General features: G+C 33.1%; 1 protein-coding gene across 13 annotated transcripts in view; it reads left to right on the top strand.

The window, feature by feature from the left end:
• The window catches only part of obscnb (obscurin, cytoskeletal calmodulin and titin-interacting RhoGEF b), a 60,021-nt gene extending 53,253 nt beyond the window's left edge, over positions 1-6,768 (top strand). For 10 of the 13 annotated variants that reach the window (XM_036005284.1, XM_036005283.1, XM_036005282.1 and 7 more), the window contains 16 exons: positions 210-349; positions 671-871; positions 982-1,058; positions 1,142-1,312; positions 1,396-1,555; positions 1,820-1,936; positions 2,088-2,252; positions 2,361-2,519; positions 2,621-2,798; positions 2,968-3,081; positions 3,247-3,414; positions 3,621-3,723; positions 3,830-3,959; positions 4,137-4,230; positions 4,415-4,457; positions 5,134-6,256. In XM_036005284.1, the coding sequence (XP_035861177.1) occupies positions 210-349; positions 671-871; positions 982-1,058; positions 1,142-1,312; positions 1,396-1,555; positions 1,820-1,936; positions 2,088-2,252; positions 2,361-2,519; positions 2,621-2,798; positions 2,968-3,081; positions 3,247-3,414; positions 3,621-3,723; positions 3,830-3,959; positions 4,137-4,230; positions 4,415-4,457; positions 5,134-6,256 (3,143 nt within the window). Of the gene's footprint in view, positions 1-209; positions 350-670; positions 872-981; positions 1,059-1,141; positions 1,313-1,395; positions 1,556-1,819; positions 1,937-2,087; positions 2,253-2,360; positions 2,520-2,620; positions 2,799-2,967; positions 3,082-3,246; positions 3,415-3,620; positions 3,724-3,829; positions 3,960-4,136; positions 4,231-4,414; positions 4,458-5,133 lie in introns of all 13 variants that reach the window. The other 3 variants (XM_036005280.1, XM_036005291.1, XM_036005292.1) reach the window with 1 other exon arrangement.
• The last annotated feature ends 13,472 nt before the right edge of the window (positions 6,769-20,240 follow it).

Here is a 20,240-nt window from a genome sequence, read left to right as displayed (position 1 = left end):
GACAAACTGGGCACTAGTAACTGCTACCAAATTCAAGCCTTATTTCTTTTCATCTAGCGAAGTTAAGTATGAAAATGTCTAACCATAGTACATAACAGTGAAAATTAAGTTTAAAAGATTGATTGATTATTGTAATGGTACATGCTCTATTTTTTCACACAATTGACCTGTCTTCCTCTGATTACCTCCTTCCGTCCTTGCTTCCCCAGCTTCATTACGCGTACCAGGTGTTGACAGTGATGATGAGACCAAGACTCCTTCTCCATCACCTCATCACGGTCGCTCTCGTCCTCCCTCCCTCATTGCTGACTCCTCCTCTGAGTCTGATGAGGGGGATGCCAGGGGAGAGGTGAGATATAGATATTATCAGTGTTATATTTTGTTGTCCAGAATGTTTCACTATAAACTGTTTTTTTTTGTATTGGTCATAAAAATGGTGAAGACACCCTTAAACAGGTATCACTTAAAAAATGTCATCTGGTACAGACTTGAACGGTACATTTTAAATGATAGATTCACATTATTTCAAGTCTGTCTTAAAACAATATTCACATTCCCATATGCTTTTTTTAATTGACAGTGACAAATTAACAGTTTGTGCTTGGTGTAATCATTCATCCTGTTCATACTGGCCAGTAAAAGATCCCTCCCTAATGTCATATTCTTACAGATGTTTGACATCTATGTGGCAACGGCTGACTACAACCCCACCAAAGCAAGCAAAGAATCCATCTCTCTAAAGGAGGGACAGTATGTTGAGGTTTTGGACTCAGCTCATCCACTCAAATGGTTAGTCAGGACCAAACCCACCAAAACTACACCATCCCGCCAAGGTTGGGTCTCACCTGCCTACCTGGACAAGAAACTCAAAGTACGTTTTAAAAATAAAGCCACTAATCCACCAACATAACCTTTAATAATTCATTGTCTTGACGCCTTTGAACATTTTTTGAGTAATAGTAAAAATGTGTATTCTTCCAGCTCTCTGCTGATACGAGTGACCTTCCAGAGACAAGTGTAGAGGAGGTGTCTGAGGGTGAATACAAGAGGAAATTATTGTAAGTAAAAGATGTCTACACTCACTTACCAAATACTGGAACTAAAGGACATACCATAACCAATTATTATACCATGTCCCTAGCCAACTGATCCAAGACCTGATAAATGGTGAATCACAGTTTGTAAAAGAGGTAGACTTCTTTACATCCCATCACATGAAGCATGCAGACAGCCCTGATGCACCGCCTGATGTCAGCAGCCAAAAGGAAGCCATATTCAGGAACATTGATGATATCAAGTCCTTCCATAGCAAGTGAGCTCACCTCTTCTGAAAAAAATGTAATTAAAGACCGTGAGATTTTCAGTGCATTAATTTCCCCACAATTTTGTTCTTAGGGCATTCCTCCCAAAGTTGAACGACTGTGACACAGATGACGATGTAGCCATGTGCTTCCTGAAGAACAAGGACGGCTTCGAGAAGTACCTCCAGTATCTTGTTGGTCAGAGTCAGGCTGAATCTGCTGTCAGTGACAAGGCTGTTCACAGCTTCTTTAAGGTAACACCACAACTGTTGCGGTACTGTGGGTTATGCAGTGCATCAGAACCTAAGCCCATCACACTCTAATCCTAAACTTAACATCTGTTACCACACTATTACATTTTTTTGTCAGCCTATTTAAAGCTGTAATTTCTTTGGTAACTTACTATTATATACTTGTATTTGCTACCTTGTAAATACTTTGTCTTTAGGGTGACTGTGACAGGACTCTGCACCAGTATTTAAATAAAAATAAAAAATCTTTCTTTCATTACATCGTAGGAGTACACAGAGAAAGTACAAGCCAGTGCAGACCCTGCAGATCCCCCTGTACGCAGCATCAACGCCAGCCTCCAACAACCACTGGAGAGGATTCAGAAGTACAAGGCCGTCCTCAAGGTGACAGCTTTGACACACAATATGACTGCACTCTAATGAGGTTCAGTTCTCTGCATTACAGATAGGAATACAGCACTCGCATGTGTAAGGCATTTGGTTTTAGACCTGTGTCACTGCAGTCTTATCAAAATCTCTACTCCAACATCTTCAGGAGCTCATCCGAAACAAGGCAAAAAATGGCCAGAACTGCTGCCTACTGGAAGAAGCTTATGCCATGGTGTCTGCACTCCCTCAGCGCTCTGAGAATACCCATCATATCTCCATGATCGAGAACTATCCTGCCACACTGGAAGTATTAGGAGAGCCAATGAGACAGGTAGGTGGAGTTACTCTGACATTCTTGATTGGTACACTGATTATAGGCATAATTGTGTTTGTTTGATTTTTTTCTGTATGTTTTTTATTTTTATTTATTTGAAACCAGGGACCCTTCCAAGTGTGGGAAGGGGCTCCAGGAATTAGGACGTCGTCTAGAGGTCACCACCGGCACGTCTTCCTGTTTAAGAACTACTGTATAATCTGCAAACCGAAGAGAGACAGCAACACTAATACACAAGCATATGTCTTTAAGAACATGATGAAGGTAAGACTCTTAATGTAATCATACATTTCTTTCTTCTTTATCGTAATCTTTCCTGACCAGCAGCCTAAATGATGTTTTCTGTATTCGTCATCCTGTTGCAGTTGAATAACATTGATGTGAATGAGACAGTGGAGGGTGATGACCGTGCCTTTGAGATCTGGCATGAACGCGAGGACTCTGTGAGGAAATACACCTTGCAGGCCCGAACTGTTAACATCAAGAACTCATGGCTGAGAGACTTTAGAGAACTGCAGCAGCGATACAGCATGCCTGCATGGAGTGAGTGAAACACACACACACACACACACACACACACATATATACACACACACACACACACACACACACACACACATTCTAACTGTTTTCTCTCTTTTATCACTCAAAATGTATTTTGATATTCTCCTACTTTCAAACACCACCTTTCGTAATGAATCTCCTTTTACAGGTCCTCCTGACTTTGATGAAATTCTGGCAAACTGTACAGCAGAGCTGGGACAGACTGTTAAGCTGGCCTGCAAAGCCACTGGAGTACCCAAACCTGCCATCACTTGGTATAAGGGTACGCCATTTGCATGTTTTTTTTAGTAATTTGCTCTATTAGACAAGACATAGACAAATGGGGGGTAATGGCATATATCACTGAGTGACAGACTAACTTTTGTATACAAACAGTATCTAAGGCCAAATGTGTTTCATCAATGTGTGGTTTACTTGTTGGATGTAGATGGACGTACAGTGGAGGCAGATCCTCATCACATCATCATTGAGGACCTTGATGGTTCCTGCACACTGATCTTGGATAACATGACAGCAGATGATTCCGGCCAGTACATGTGCTTTGCCTCAAGCTCGGCTGGCAATGCCAGCACTCTTGGCAAGATCACTGTACAGGGTAAGTGGCAAAACAGTGTAATCATGAATGCTTTAATTTATACTTAGTTATAATGCAGCACAGAAAATATCAGTAATTTGTCACACTGTACTTTGGCCAAAATTAAAGACCTTTTGGAATTAAGTAATACATTTTTGTGAAGCCAGTTTATTTTAATTAGATATTATTATTCAAACATGTACTATATTTTGACATATTTCTTGTAGTGCCTCCTCGTTTTGTGAATAAAATGAGGAATGCTACATTTGTTGCTGGTGAGGACGCTCAGTTCACCTGCGTCATACAGAGCGCCCCCAACCCCAAGATCAGGTATGACATTTGCAGAACATTTTAAGTAAATTCAGGAGGTCCTTTGAAACTTGTGTTGCATTGTGTTGACCTCTTTTTCTCTTCTCTGGCTGTGTTTACGGTCAAGGTGGTTCAAGGATGGCAGGCTGCTGACTGACCAGGAAAAGTATCAGACCTACAGCGAGCTCCGCAGTGGGGTTCTGGTCTTGGTAATAAAAAACCTGACAGAGAGAGACCTGGGACACTATGAGTGCGAGGTTGGTTGACATGACAAAATCATACTTGATTCACAAACTTTATTATAGTGTTATTTAAACTAATATGTAGAGAAGGGAAAGTATAAACGTTAACTCTAAGTCAGTTGATATCAATTAGCAACAATAAGTCATCTTTGGCTCTTTAAGACTCTAAAAATATATTCTCTGCTTTGGCAGTTGTCCAACCGTCTGGGCAGTGCCAAGTGTGCTGCTGATTTAGTTCCACCGTCTGCTGTGTCTCGCACTGGTGAGCAGGCCATCACTATTGAAGGTAAGAACACTGACTTCATGCACTAATATGCACCTTTTTCAGGTTCTGAATAATAATGCTTTTAATGCAGGTTTAAATACACACAAGGAGTCGATGCGTCTTTCACTCTTTTTTTTTTTTTTTTACTGTAAATAAATGCTCTCATTTTGTCTGTTAAATCTCATTTGTTCTGCTTCCCCCATAGTTACTGAGCAGGAGACTAGAATACCAAAGAAAACCATCATCATGTAAGTGTGGAGGCTAAAATTATCTTTGTATTTGAAGCATGTCTGTTGCCTGGTTGTACTTCAGATCATCCTCTAGACAATTTTGTCTCTGTATTACATGTCCTAATTACAGTACTTCTGTAAGAAATGTTACTTTTTGATATAGATGCACTCAATGTTTTATTTTTGGCATTGCTGTGTAGATATTTATTGCTAAAAGATAAAATGGACTTAAAGGCAATTTGGTGTGTGTGCTTCTCTTTCTCTATGGCTATGTGTATGCATTGTCATGTTATATTTAAAGCCAGAGTGCAAATGATTTTATCACAAGGATGTTGAAAGGATGGGCTGTCTTCACCAGGGTGCTGTCTTTAACTAGCAACTTTGTTATTGCAGCTCCTCACAGCATTTGTATTTGAATCCATCACTTCTTACTGTAGCAACACAATAGGCAGTGCAACAAGCTTATGGTGGTATGTGGGACGTGCTTACTTGACATCAGACTTTCCTTTCTAGGTTTTGCGGCATTAGCTTTTCCTATTTAGTTACGTAACTCAGTGTCACTTATACTGGTGGATTATGAGTGGTGGTGTTAGCCCACCAGCTTCAGTTATCAGAGTCAAAACTGCATGCAGCCTGGTATCTCTTTGTCTATAGCTCTAATCATGTCTGTGTTGTCTGTTTCTCTTGACTCCAGTGAGGAGACTATAACCACTGTGGTGAAGAACCCACGTATGAGGAGGCACAAGTCCCCCGGCTTGACTGTTGCTGGAGCCCACCGCTCGGAGACCTCCACCCCAGAGCCCCCCACAGCCAGGCCGAGGAGGATGCCCACTCCAAGAAAGACCACCATCCCAACCCTTTATGTTACTGAGCCCCAGGGTGCTGGAGCCAGGGCCATGGAGAGCAAGCCCAGATGGGTTGAGGTAGAGGAGGTCATCGAGTATAAGATCAGTAAATCTCCCAGGCTGCCCAGGAGGAGAGGTATCTCACCTGCAGGGTCTGATCGTGCAGCCACTCCCTCCAGACCCAAAAGGTCTCCGCCGGAAAACCCAAACGCTAACAATTCCAACAACAAGCTGGTGGAGCAGGCCCAGCTGCAGGGAGAAGTCAGCAGCCAGCCGCTCTCCTGGGACGAAGAGGAGGGTAATGTTTCCTCTGATTCTGTCTCTGGAGTCACTGGAGAGCCACATGAGCTCTCATCTGTCCTCACTCAAGCTGGAGAGGACAGCGAGGACCTGGATGATGAACAAAACATCATTTTTGAACCTGATGATGAAGATGATGATGATGATCACAACTCACTTGGAAAGCAGGAGCCTAAGATTCTGACACAAGGAGGCCGTGTTCTGACCCTTGAAGACTTGGAGGATTACGTCCCAGAAGAAGGAGAGACTTACGGTTCCTCCAGCACCCACAGCCTTGCTGCGGAAAAGCCCTGTGAGATCTCTGTGCTCCAGAGGGAGATCGGCGGGTCCACAGTGGGACAGCCGGTGCTCCTCAACGTGGGACGGCCTGTCGTGGTCCCGAGGCAGAGGAGCGGCTTCTTCGGCCGCTTCAGGGATCATCTCTCCAGCAGCCTTTTCTCATCTGCTGTCCCCCAAGCCAGCGGAGCCCAGTCGAGGACGGAAAGGAATGTCCCCATCCAAGTGAGCCACGCAAAACTGGAAGTGAAGCCTTCATACTGCTCAGAGGTGCAGAGAGTTGAGGGTGGGCAGCGGAGCTTTAAAACCAAAGTGTCAACTCAGACCTACGGCTACACATCAGTGGGCAACCCAGTCACTCTTCAAATTAGTGATAACCTTTATCAGAACCAATAGTAGCATCTCATTTTAATCTGGTACCACAACCCTCTTAGTCTTAAATGGGGACATTTCTACTTACATAAGGAATAAGACATATCCTAACCTGAAGTATATTTACTGCATTTGACAAACCATTCCATTTTGAAGCTGCCTTTCAGAAAATAGGCTCATCCTCTGAGTTTTTTTCTTGACAAATGGTTAGAGTCAGATGGCCTCTTTAGACTAGGCGAGTTGGAAAATATAGGTATAAATATGTCACTGTAAGCATGTATCAGTCCCAACCTGCTCTGTTACACTTGCTTTATGACATATGGAGTATGTGTTGTACAATATACATGGTTGACAGAAAAAAAATTAAGGTTTGACATTTTACTGAAGAACAATTTCATCGTCTTTTGTCGAGTTAAATTGTATTTAATAAAATACATAACGTTTCACCTCAACAGACCTTCACAAAATCATGAACCTTGACCCACCAATATTAACTGATCCAGGCATTATCCTTAGTGATGACTCCTGCTATATACTGTACACAAACAAATAGTTACACAGTATATTTAGGTATACTGTATATATTTTTTCGGTTTCACTTTTGTACCTTTTTAGAAATATTACCTTTTGCACTTTAGCAGTGCTTTAGATTCCTGGAGCAGCAAATGTTGGAGTTAATGACTATTAGTGATGTCATGTTTCTAGTTCAGTATTGCTATAAGTTCATTTAAATATGCAACACTGATGATGTACAATTAACAACAGAACTTTGGTGATCTTTGTGGTCCATGGGCTGTTTAAGTTTCATCAAAGATGTGTGGTCAAAATATAGACAGTTTGGCAAAATCACAGATAAGTTCGAGCAAACCTTGATCAAAGCTTGAACAAACATGGCCTTTCTACAAGCAGATCATGTGGAAGGTGAAACTGTTTCACATCAGATCTCTGTGTTTGACTGCATTTTTGTCATTTATTACTATTGTTAAACAGATGTTTCTACCATTAATTGAATGTTATGCTCAGCTTTATAGACATTTTTGTGTATGTTAATGCAGTGAAATCACCTGTGAATTCACAGGATATCACAGGATCAGTCATATGTTAGTGATAGATGTTTGGCTGAGTGACTGCATGTATTTGCTTTTCCAAGGCAATGTGTTTATCCAGTGTAACCAGATCTGTAATGTTGTATTTGATTGCGAACAAATGTTTGTGCAAAGTACTTGAGCTCACAGAATTTACTACCTTTTCAATTTAAAAAGTGACTACAATTTAGTAACTGCTCACTTAAAGATTTGTGGTGTTTGTGTTGTTTTTAAAGGTCTTTTAGTCAGTTACAAGGATCATGTTATGTATTAATATTAAAGCACTAACCGATTGTAATTGCGTGTACTGTACATGTGTAGTTTTTGGGAAACATGTTTGAGTACTCAGTGTTAATAAATAGATGTACTGCAAACAATAACTATGGCCAGTTTCTTTCACAGTTCTTATTTATAGCACACATTCTAATAATTGTATTGACCGTATTTATTTAAGTTTTAACAGACAATGTCTTGTTACTCCTGGATGTTTAATGGACTTCAGAAATACATCATATTTTTCCACAACATAGATATTTTTATAAGAGCTAGTAATTGTAGAATGGCAAACCACAGGACTGCACGGATCTTAATAAGCATGATGAACATTTGCACAACTCATTACTGAATTTAAGTGGATACTTTAAGAAATAATTGTTCGTGGAATTTTTAATATCCATTTAATCATTTTCATTGTAATGGAAAAGAAAACATACCAAATGAAATGAAATGACATATACTGTCACTTATTTATGACCTTTTGGCATACTATTACATTGTTATGACATACTGTACACTATGACTTTTTGTGGCATACTATATTATAAAACTTTATGACATACTATGACTTTTTATGGCATACTGTATTATGAAACTTTATGACATACTATACTTTGACTTTTTATGACATACACTTCTTATGCCAACTGTACGATGACTGTTTTATGACATTTTTCATGACATACTATACTATGCCAAATGTATGGCACTACACTATGAGGTTCCAGCTGCTGCTGTGGTAGTATTGGGGTGTTGTTTTCTTACTTGTGCATCAAAGTTGAAGTCTGTTATTTTTTTGACTAACATCACTAACGTGATTAATATAAAAACATCAATATGATATGAAACTCTGCTAATCACACCCTGATTACAGTGAAGAGAATACAGTTACTCTGACTCTACAGCCTATCCATCCAGTTGTTGCACAGATCTATGCTATCTGTCAGGTCATCTCCAAATGCCTGGTTGCCTACTACAAGAAGTGTGTGGATGAGGCATCCAAGGAGATCAAGGACATTCTGGTCCAGTATGACTGGACTCTGCTAGTTGCCGATCCACACTACCACAAGTCCAAGGAGTTCATTATGACTTTTTTATGCCATACTATACTATGACTTTTTATGACATATAAACTGTGACTTTTTTTATGACACACTATACTTTGACTTTTTATGATTTTATATGACATACTATACTATGAATTTTTATGACCTTTTTATGACATACTACTAAGAATTTTGTATGACATTTTTGTGACATACTATGACTTTTTGCAACATTTTTACGACATACTATACTATGACATTTTTATGACATACTATACTATGAATTTGTGATATTTTATGACATACTATACTATGACTTTTTATGACTATTTATGACATACTGTATTATGACTTTTTACAACATACTATATTATGACTTTTTAATGACATACCATACTATAAATATTTTATAACATTTTTATGACATACTATACTATGACTTTTTGCAACATTTTTACGACATACTATACTACGACTTTTTTTATGAAATACTATATATACTATTTGTATGACTTTATGACAAACTATACTATGACTTTTTTATGACTTTATTTGACATACTATACTATGAATTTTTATGACATTTTTATGACATACTATACTATGACTTTTTGTGATATTTTATGACATACTATACTATGACTTTTTATGACTATTTATGACATACTATACTATGAATATTTTATAACATTTTTATGACATACTATATTATGACTTTTTGTGACATTTTACAACATACTATATTATGACTTTTTAATGACATACCATACTATAAATATTTTATAACATTTTTATGACATATATTATGACATTTTGAGACATTTTTACGGCATACTATACTGTGTTACTATACTTTGACTTTTTTATTACTTTTTTCGACATACTAAACTATGACCTTTTTGTCTTCAGTAATGTGACAATAAATACAATGGCGAACCAGTGCATTATGAGCTTCACAAACAAACAGCCCAATGAGATAAGCTGCTAGAGATAAAATGAAGATTGAAGGTTGAGGGTTCAACTCTTAACACACTATTACTTTTTTATTATTCTTTTCGACAAACTATAATACGTCTTTTTTCGACACAGAGTTTTGATGAGTAAACGAATTATTTGGAACTTCTGCCACAAGCTTGACGTTATGGTAACACTTTACGGTAAGGGTACATGAATTATGAATTCAAGCATGAATTAATTCATGATTTGTGCATTACTTCATTCCTTTATATTTTATGAATCATCAGGAATTGACATGAGTTCATAACCTCTCATTCATGACCTAATGCATGAACAACACATCAACTAAAGCATTAGGTAAGGTGGGTACATCATTATGCACAAGTTGTGTTCAAATCAGAATTTGCACAGTGATGACCACATTTTTTCGACATACTATACTATGACTTTTTTATGACTTTTTTCGAAATACTATACTATTACTTTTTTATCACTTTTTTGACCTAATCTACTATGACTTTTTAATCACTTTTTTCAACATACTATACTAAGACATTTGTATCACATTTTTCAACATGCTATACTATGATCTTTTTCGACATCCTATCCTGTGACTTTTTCGACATACTAAACTATGACATTTTTTGACATACTATGCTATGACGTTTTATAAAACTTTTGGACATACTATACTATGACTTTTTTATCACCTTTTTCAACAAGCTATACTATGACTTTTTTATGACCTTTTTCGACATACTATACTATGACTTTTTTATGACCTTTTTCGACATACAATACTATGACTTTTTTATCACTTTTTTCGACATACTATAGTATGACTTTGTTATCACGGTTTTCAACATGCTATACTATGGACCTTTTTTGACATACAATACTATGACTTTTTTATCACTTTTTTTGACATACTATAATAAGACTTTTTATCACTTTTTTCAACTTGCTATATTATGACCTTTTTCGACATACTATACTGTAACTTTTTTATCACAATTTATGACATATGACTTTTTATCATCTTTTTCAACATGCTATAATATGACCTTTTTCGACATACTATACAATGACTTTTTTTATCAGTTTTTTCAACATGCTATACTATGACCTTTTTCGACATACTATCCTGTGACTTTTTTGACATACTAAACTATGACATTTTTCAACATCCTATACTATGACTTTTTTATCACATTTTTCGACATACTGTGACTTTTTTTATCACCTTTTTCAACATGCTTTACTATGACCTTTTTCGACATACTATACTATGACTTTTATCACATTTATCGACATGCTATACTATGACTTTTTTATCACTTTTTTTTACTTACTATACTGACTTTTCTCGACATACTATACTATCACTTTTTTCGGCTTACTATACTATGACTTTTTTCAACATACTATACTATGACTTTTTTATCACATTTTTCAACATGCTATAATATGACCTTTTTCGACATACACTATGACTTTTTTATCCCTTTTGTTCAACTTACTATACTATGACTTTTTTCGACATACTATACTATTACTTTTTTATCACTTTTTTTTGACATACTATACTATGACTTTTGTTATGACCTTTTTTTGAATATAGTATACTATAAATTGTTTGACATTTTTTCGACATACTAAACTATGACATTTTTCGACATACTATACTTTGACATTTTTATCAGCTTTTTCAAAATGTTATACTATGACCTTTTTATCACTTTTGTTCAACTTACTATACTATGACTTTTTTCGACATACTTTACTATTACTTTTTTATCACTTTTTTGACATACTATATACTATGACGTTTTAATCACGTTTTTTGACATACTATACTAAGACATTTTTCTTACCTTTTTCAACCACTATGACCTTTTTCAACATGCTGTACTATGACCTTGTTGACATACTATCCTGTGACTTTTTCAACATACTAAACTATGACATTTTTCGACATACTATACTATGACTTTTTTATCACTTTTTTCGACATACTATACTATGACTTTTTTATCACCTTTTTCAACATGCGATACTATGACTTTTTCGACATACTATACTGTGACTTTTTTATCACTTCTTCCGACATACTATACTATGACTTTTTTATCACCTTTTTCAACATGCTATACTATGACTTTTTCGACATACTATACTATGACTTTTTTATCACTTCTTCCGACATACTATACTATGACTTTTATCACATTTATCGACACACTATACTATGACTTTTTTATCACTTTTTTTGACACACTATACTGTGACTTTTTTTATCACCTTTTTCAACTTACTATACTATGAGTTTTTATCAACTTTTTCAACATGCTGTACTATGTTTTTCGACATACTATACTATGACTTTTTTATCACCTTTTTCAACATACTATACTATGACTTTTTTCGACATACTATACTTTGACTTTTTTTATCACCTTTTTCAACATGATATACTATGACCTTTTTCGACATACTATACTATGACTTTTTATCACTTTTATTGACATACTATACTATGACTTTTTTTATGACCTTTTTCGAGCATAGTATACTATAAATTGTTTGACATTTTTGTGGCATACTATAGTATGACTTTTTGTGATATTTTTACAACATACTATACTATGACTTTTTACGACAAACTATACTATGGCTTTTTTATTACTTTTTATAACCTACTTTACTGTGACTTTTTTTATCACCTTTTTCAACATGCCTATAATAAGACCTTTTTCGACATACTATACTTTGACATTTTTATCAACTTTTTCAAAATGTTATACTATGACCTTTTTATCACTTTTGTTCAACTTACTATACTATGACTTTTTTCGACATACTTTACTATTACTTTTTTATCACTTTTTTGACATACTATATACTATGACGTTTTAATCACGTTTTTTGACATACTATACTAAGACATTTTTCTTACCTTTTTCAACCACTATGACCTTTTTCAACATGCTGTACTATGACCTTGTTGACATACTATCCTGTGACTTTTTCAACATACTAAACTATGACATTTTTCGACATACTATACTATGACTTTTTTATCACTTTTTTCGACATACTATACTATGACTTTTTTATCACCTTTTTCAACATGCGATACTATGACTTTTTCGACATACTATACTGTGACTTTTTTATCACTTCTTCCGACATACTATACTATGACTTTTTTATCACCTTTTTCAACATGCTATACTATGACTTTTTCGACATACTATACTATGACTTTTTTATCACTTCTTCCGACATACTATACTATGACTTTTATCACATTTATCGACACACTATACTATGACTTTTTTATCACTTTTTTTGACACACTATACTGTGACTTTTTTTATCACCTTTTTCAACTTACTATACTATGAGTTTTTATCAACTTTTTCAACATGCTGTACTATGTTTTTCGACATACTATACTATGACTTTTTTATCACCTTTTTCAACATACTATACTATGACTTTTTTCGACATACTATACTTTGACTTTTTTTATCACCTTTTTCAACATGATATACTATGACCTTTTTCGACATACTATACTATGACTTTTTATCACTTTTATTGACATACTATACTATGACTTTTTTTATGACCTTTTTCGAGCATAGTATACTATAAATTGTTTGACATTTTTGTGGCATACTATAGTATGACTTTTTGTGATATTTTTACAACATACTATACTATGACTTTTTACGACAAACTATACTATGGCTTTTTTATTACTTTTTATAACCTACTTTACTGTGACTTTTTTTATCACCTTTTTCAACATGCCTATAATAAGACCTTTTTCGACATACTATACTATGACTTTTTATCACTTTTTTTTGACATACTATACTATGACTTTTGTTATGACCTTTTTTTGAATATAGTATACTATAAATTGTTTGACATTTTTTCGACATACTAAACTATGACATTTTTCGACATACTTTACTATTACTTTTTTATCACTTTTTTGACATACTATATACTATGACGTTTTAATCACGTTTTTTGACATACTATACTAAGACATTTTTCTTACCTTTTTCAACCACTATGACCTTTTTCAACATACTATACTATGACGTTTTTCAACATACTATCCTGTGACTTTTTTGACCTACTAAACTATGACATTATTCAGCATCCTATACTATGACTTTTTTATTACATTTTTCGACATACTATGACTTTTTTTATCACCTTTTTCAACATGCTATACTATGACCTTTTTCGACATACTATACTATGACTTTTTTCGACATGCTATGCTATGACTTTTTTCGACATACTATACTATGACTTTTTTATCACTTTTTTTCCGACTTACTATACTATGACTTTTTTCGACATACTATACTATGACTTTTATTTCAACTCTATTTATTTTAAATTTTCACACCAAGTGATATACAACAGAGGCCATGGCGAACGAAACATTGTCAAAACAGTATACTATGACTTTTTTCGACATACTATACAATGACTTTTTATCACTTTTTTCGACTTACTATACTATAACTTTTTATCACTTTTTTCGACTTATACATATTATACTATGATTTTTGTATCACCTTTTTCAACATACTATACTATGACTTTTTTTCGACATACTATACTATGACTTTTTATCACTTTTTTTTGACATACTATACTATGACTTTTGTTATGACCTTTTTTTGAATATAGTATACTATAAATTGTTTGACATTTTTTCGACATACTAAACTATGACATTTTTCGACATACTTTACTATTACTTTTTTATCACTTTTTTGACATACTATATACTATGACGTTTTAATCACGTTTTTTGACATACTATACTAAGACATTTTTCTTACCTTTTTCAACCACTATGACCTTTTTCAACATACTATACTATGACGTTTTTCAACATACTATCCTGTGACTTTTTTGACCTACTAAACTATGACATTATTCAGCATCCTATACTATGACTTTTTTATTACATTTTTCGACATACTATGACTTTTTTTATCACCTTTTTCAACATGCTATACTATGACCTTTTTCGACATACTATACTATGACTTTTTTCGACATGCTATGCTATGACTTTTTTCGACATACTATACTATGACTTTTTTATCACTTTTTTTCCGACTTACTATACTATGACTTTTTTCGACATACTATATACTATGACTTTTATTTCAACTCTATTTATTTTAAATTTTCACACCAAGTGATATACAACAGAGGCCATGGCGAACGAAACATTGTCAAAACAGTATACTATGACTTTTTTCGACATACTATACAATGACTTTTTATCACTTTTTTCGACTTACTATACTATAACTTTTTATCACTTTTTTCGACTTATACATATTATACTATGATTTTTGTATCACCTTTTTCAACATACTATACTATGACTTTTTTTCGACATACTATACTTTGACTTTTTTTTATCACCTTTTCAATATGCTATACTATGACCTTTTTCGACACACTATACTATGACTTTTTTATCACCTTTTTCAACATGCTATACTATGACATTTTTCGACATACTAAACTATGACATTTTTTGACATACTATACAATGACTTTTTGTCACCTTTTTCAACATGCTGTACTATGACCTTTTTAGACATACTATCCTGTGACTTTTTCGACATACTAAACTGTGACATTTCTCGACATACTATACTATGACTTTTTTATGACCTTTTTCGACATACTATACTATGACTTTTTTATCACTTTTTTTGACACACTATACTATGACTTTTTATCACTTTTTTCGACATACTATACTGTGACTTTTTTATGACCTTTTTCGACATACTATACTATGACTTTTTTTATCACTCTTTTGACATACTATACTATGAGTTTTTTATCACCTTTTTCAACATGCTATACTATGACATTTTTCGACATACTAAACTATGACATTTTTTGACATACTATACTATGACTTTTTTATCAACTTTTTCAACATGCTTTACTATGACGTTTTTCGACATAATATACTATGACTTTTTTATGACCTTTTTCGACATGCTGTACTATGACCTTTATAGACATACTATCCTGTGACTTTTTCGACATACTAAACTATGACATTTTTCGACATACTATACTATGACTTTTTTATCACCTTTTTCAACAGGCTATACTATGACCTTTTTCGACATTCTATACTATGACCTTTTTATCTTTTTTTGACTTACTATACTATGACTTTTTTATCAACTTTTTCAACATGTTGTACTATGACGTTTTTCGACATACTATGCTATGACTTTTTATCACTTTTTTCGACATACTATACTGTGACTTTTTTATGACCTTTTTCGACATACTCTACTATGACTTTTTTATCACTTTTTTTGACACACCATACTGTGAGTTTTTTATCACCTTTTTCAACATACTATCCTATGACTTTTTTTTTTCACTTTTTCAACATACTATACTATGACTTTTTTATGACCTTTTTCGACATACTATACTATGACTTTTTTATCACTCTTTTGACATACTATACTGTGAGTTTTTTATCACTTTTTTTGACGTACTATACTATGACCTTTTTATCACCTTTTTCAACATACTGTACTATGACCTTTTTCGACATACTATACTATGACTTTTTTATCACTTTTTTTGACTCACTATACTATGACTTTTTTATCAACTTTTTCAACATGCTGTACTATAACGTTTTTCGACATACTATACTATGACTTTTTTATGACCTTTTTTGACATGCTGTACTATGACCTTTTTAGACATACTATCCTATGACTTTTTCGACATACTAAACCATGACATTTTTCGACATACTATACTATGACTTTTTTTATCACTTTTTTCGACATACTATACTATGACTTTTTTATCACCTTTTTCGACATACTATACAATGACTTTTTTATCAACTTTTTCAACATGTTGTACCATCAAGTTTTTCGACATACTATACTATGACTTTTTTATGACCTTTTTCGACATACTATACTATGACTTTTTTATCACTTTTTTTGACACACTATACTGTGACTTTTTTATCACCTTTTTCAACATGCTGTACTATGACCTTTTTTGACAAACTATACTATGACTTTTTTATCACTTTTTTGACACACTATACTATGACTTTTTATCACTTTTTCGAAATACTATACTATGACTTTTTTATGACCTTTTTCGACATACTATACTATGACTTTTTTGACACACTATACTGTGACTTTTTATCACTTTTTTCAACATACTATACTATGACTTTTTTATGACCTTTTTCAACATACTATACTATGACTTTTTTTATCAACTTTTTCAACATGCTGTACTGTTTTTCGACATACTATACTATGACTTTTTTCGACATGCTATGCTATGACTTTTTTCGACATACTATACTATGACTTTTTTATCACTTTTTTTCCGACTTACTATACTATGACTTTTTTCGACATACTATACTATGACTTTTATTTCAACTCTATTTATTTTAAATTTTCACACCAAGTGATATACAACAGAGGCCATGGCGAACGAAACATTGTCAAAACAGTATACTATGACTTTTTTCGACATACTATACAATGACTTTTTATCACTTTTTTCGACTTACTATACTATAACTTTTTATCACTTTTTTCGACTTATACATATTATACTATGATTTTTGTATCACCTTTTTCAACATACTATACTATGACTTTTTTTCGACATACTATACTATGACTTTTTATCACTTTTTTTTGACATACTATACTATGACTTTTGTTATGACCTTTTTTTGAATATAGTATACTATAAATTGTTTGACATTTTTTCGACATACTAAACTATGACATTTTTCGACATACTTTACTATTACTTTTTTATCACTTTTTTGACATACTATATACTATGACGTTTTAATCACGTTTTTTGACATACTATACTAAGACATTTTTCTTACCTTTTTCAACCACTATGACCTTTTTCAACATACTATACTATGACGTTTTTCAACATACTATCCTGTGACTTTTTTGACCTACTAAACTATGACATTATTCAGCATCCTATACTATGACTTTTTTATTACATTTTTCGACATACTATGACTTTTTTTATCACCTTTTTCAACATGCTATACTATGACCTTTTTCGACATACTATACTATGACTTTTTTCGACATGCTATGCTATGACTTTTTTCGACATACTATACTATGACTTTTTTATCACTTTTTTCCGACTTACTATACTATGACTTTTTTCGACATACTATATACTATGACTTTTATTTCAACTCTATTTATTTTAAATTTTCACACCAAGTGATATACAACAGAGGCCATGGCGAACGAAACATTGTCAAAACAGTATACTATGACTTTTTTCGACATACTATACAATGACTTTTTATCACTTTTTTCGACTTACTATACTATAACTTTTTATCACTTTTTTCGACTTATACATATTATACTATGATTTTTGTATCACCTTTTTCAACATACTATACTATGACTTTTTTTCGACATACTATACTTTGACTTTTTTTTATCACCTTTTCAATATGCTATACTATGACCTTTTTCGACACACTATACTATGACTTTTTTATCACCTTTTTCAACATGCTATACTATGACATTTTTCGACATACTAAACTATGACATTTTTTGACATACTATACAATGACTTTTTGTCACCTTTTTCAACATGCTGTACTATGACCTTTTTAGACATACTATCCTGTGACTTTTTCGACATACTAAACTGTGACATTTCTCGACATACTATACTATGACTTTTTTATGACCTTTTTCGACATACTATACTATGACTTTTTTATCACTTTTTTGACACACTATACTATGACTTTTTATCACTTTTTTCGACATACTATACTGTGACTTTTTTATGACCTTTTTCGACATACTATACTATGACTTTTTTTATCACTCTTTTGACATACTATACTATGAGTTTTTTATCACCTTTTTCAACATGCTATACTATGACATTTTTCGACATACTAAACTATGACATTTTTTGACATACTATACTATGACTTTTTTATCAACTTTTTCAACATGCTTTACTATGACGTTTTTCGACATAATATACTATGACTTTTTTATGACCTTTTTCGACATGCTGTACTATGACCTTTATAGACATACTATCCTGTGACTTTTTCGACATACTAAACTATGACATTTTTCGACATACTATACTATGACTTTTTTATCACCTTTTTCAACAGGCTATACTATGACCTTTTTCGACATTCTATACTATGACCTTTTTATCTTTTTTTGACTTACTATACTATGACTTTTTTATCAACTTTTTCAACATGTTGTACTATGACGTTTTTCGACATACTATGCTATGACTTTTTTATCACTTTTTTTGACACACTATACTATGACTTTTTATCACTTTTTTCGACATACTATACTGTGACTTTTTTATGACCTTTTTCGACATACTCTACTATGACTTTTTTATCACTTTTTTTGACACACCATACTGTGAGTTTTTTATCACCTTTTTCAACATACTATCCTATGACTTTTTTTTTTCACTTTTTCAACATACTATACTATGACTTTTTTATGACCTTTTTCGACATACTATACTATGACTTTTTTATCACTCTTTTGACATACTATACTGTGAGTTTTTTATCACTTTTTTTGACGTACTATACTATGACCTTTTTATCACCTTTTTCAACATACTGTACTATGACCTTTTTCGACATACTATACTATGACTTTTTTATCACTTTTTTTGACTCACTATACTATGACTTTTTTATCAACTTTTTCAACATGCTGTACTATAACGTTTTTCGACATACTATACTATGACTTTTTTATGACCTTTTTTGACATGCTGTACTATGACCTTTTTAGACATACTATCCTATGACTTTTTCGACATACTAAACCATGACATTTTTCGACATACTATACTATGACTTTTTTTATCACTTTTTTCGACATACTATACTATGACTTTTTTATCACCTTTTTCGACATACTATACAATGACTTTTTTATCAACTTTTTCAACATGTTGTACCATCAAGTTTTTCGACATACTATACTATGACTTTTTTATGACCTTTTTCGACATACTATACTATGACTTTTTTTATCACTTTTTTCGACATACTATACATGACTTTTTTATCAACTTTTTCAACATGTTGTACCATCAGTTTTTCGACTACTACTATGACTTTTTTATGACCTTTTTCGACATACTATACTATGACTTTTTTATCACTTTTTTTGACACACTATACTGTGACTTTTTTATCACCTTTTTCAACATGCTGTACTATGACCTTTTTTGACAAACTATACTATGACTTTTTTATCACTTTTTTGACACACTATACTATGACTTTTTATCACTTTTTCGAAATACTATACTATGACTTTTTTATGACCTTTTTCGACATACTATACTATGACTTTTTTGACACACTATACTGTGACTTTTTATCACTTTTTTCAACATACTATACTATGACTTTTTTATGACCTTTTTCAACATACTATACTATGACTTTTTTTATCAACTTTTTCAACATGCTGTACTGTTTTTCGACAT

Source organism: Sander lucioperca, chromosome 9 (genome assembly GCF_008315115.2).
Source record: "Sander lucioperca isolate FBNREF2018 chromosome 9, SLUC_FBN_1.2, whole genome shotgun sequence".
In the NCBI taxonomy this organism is placed as follows: Eukaryota; Metazoa; Chordata; class Actinopteri; order Perciformes; family Percidae; genus Sander; species Sander lucioperca.
Note: the sequence above shows the minus strand (reverse complement) of the source record. Positions and strands in the feature narration are given on the sequence as shown.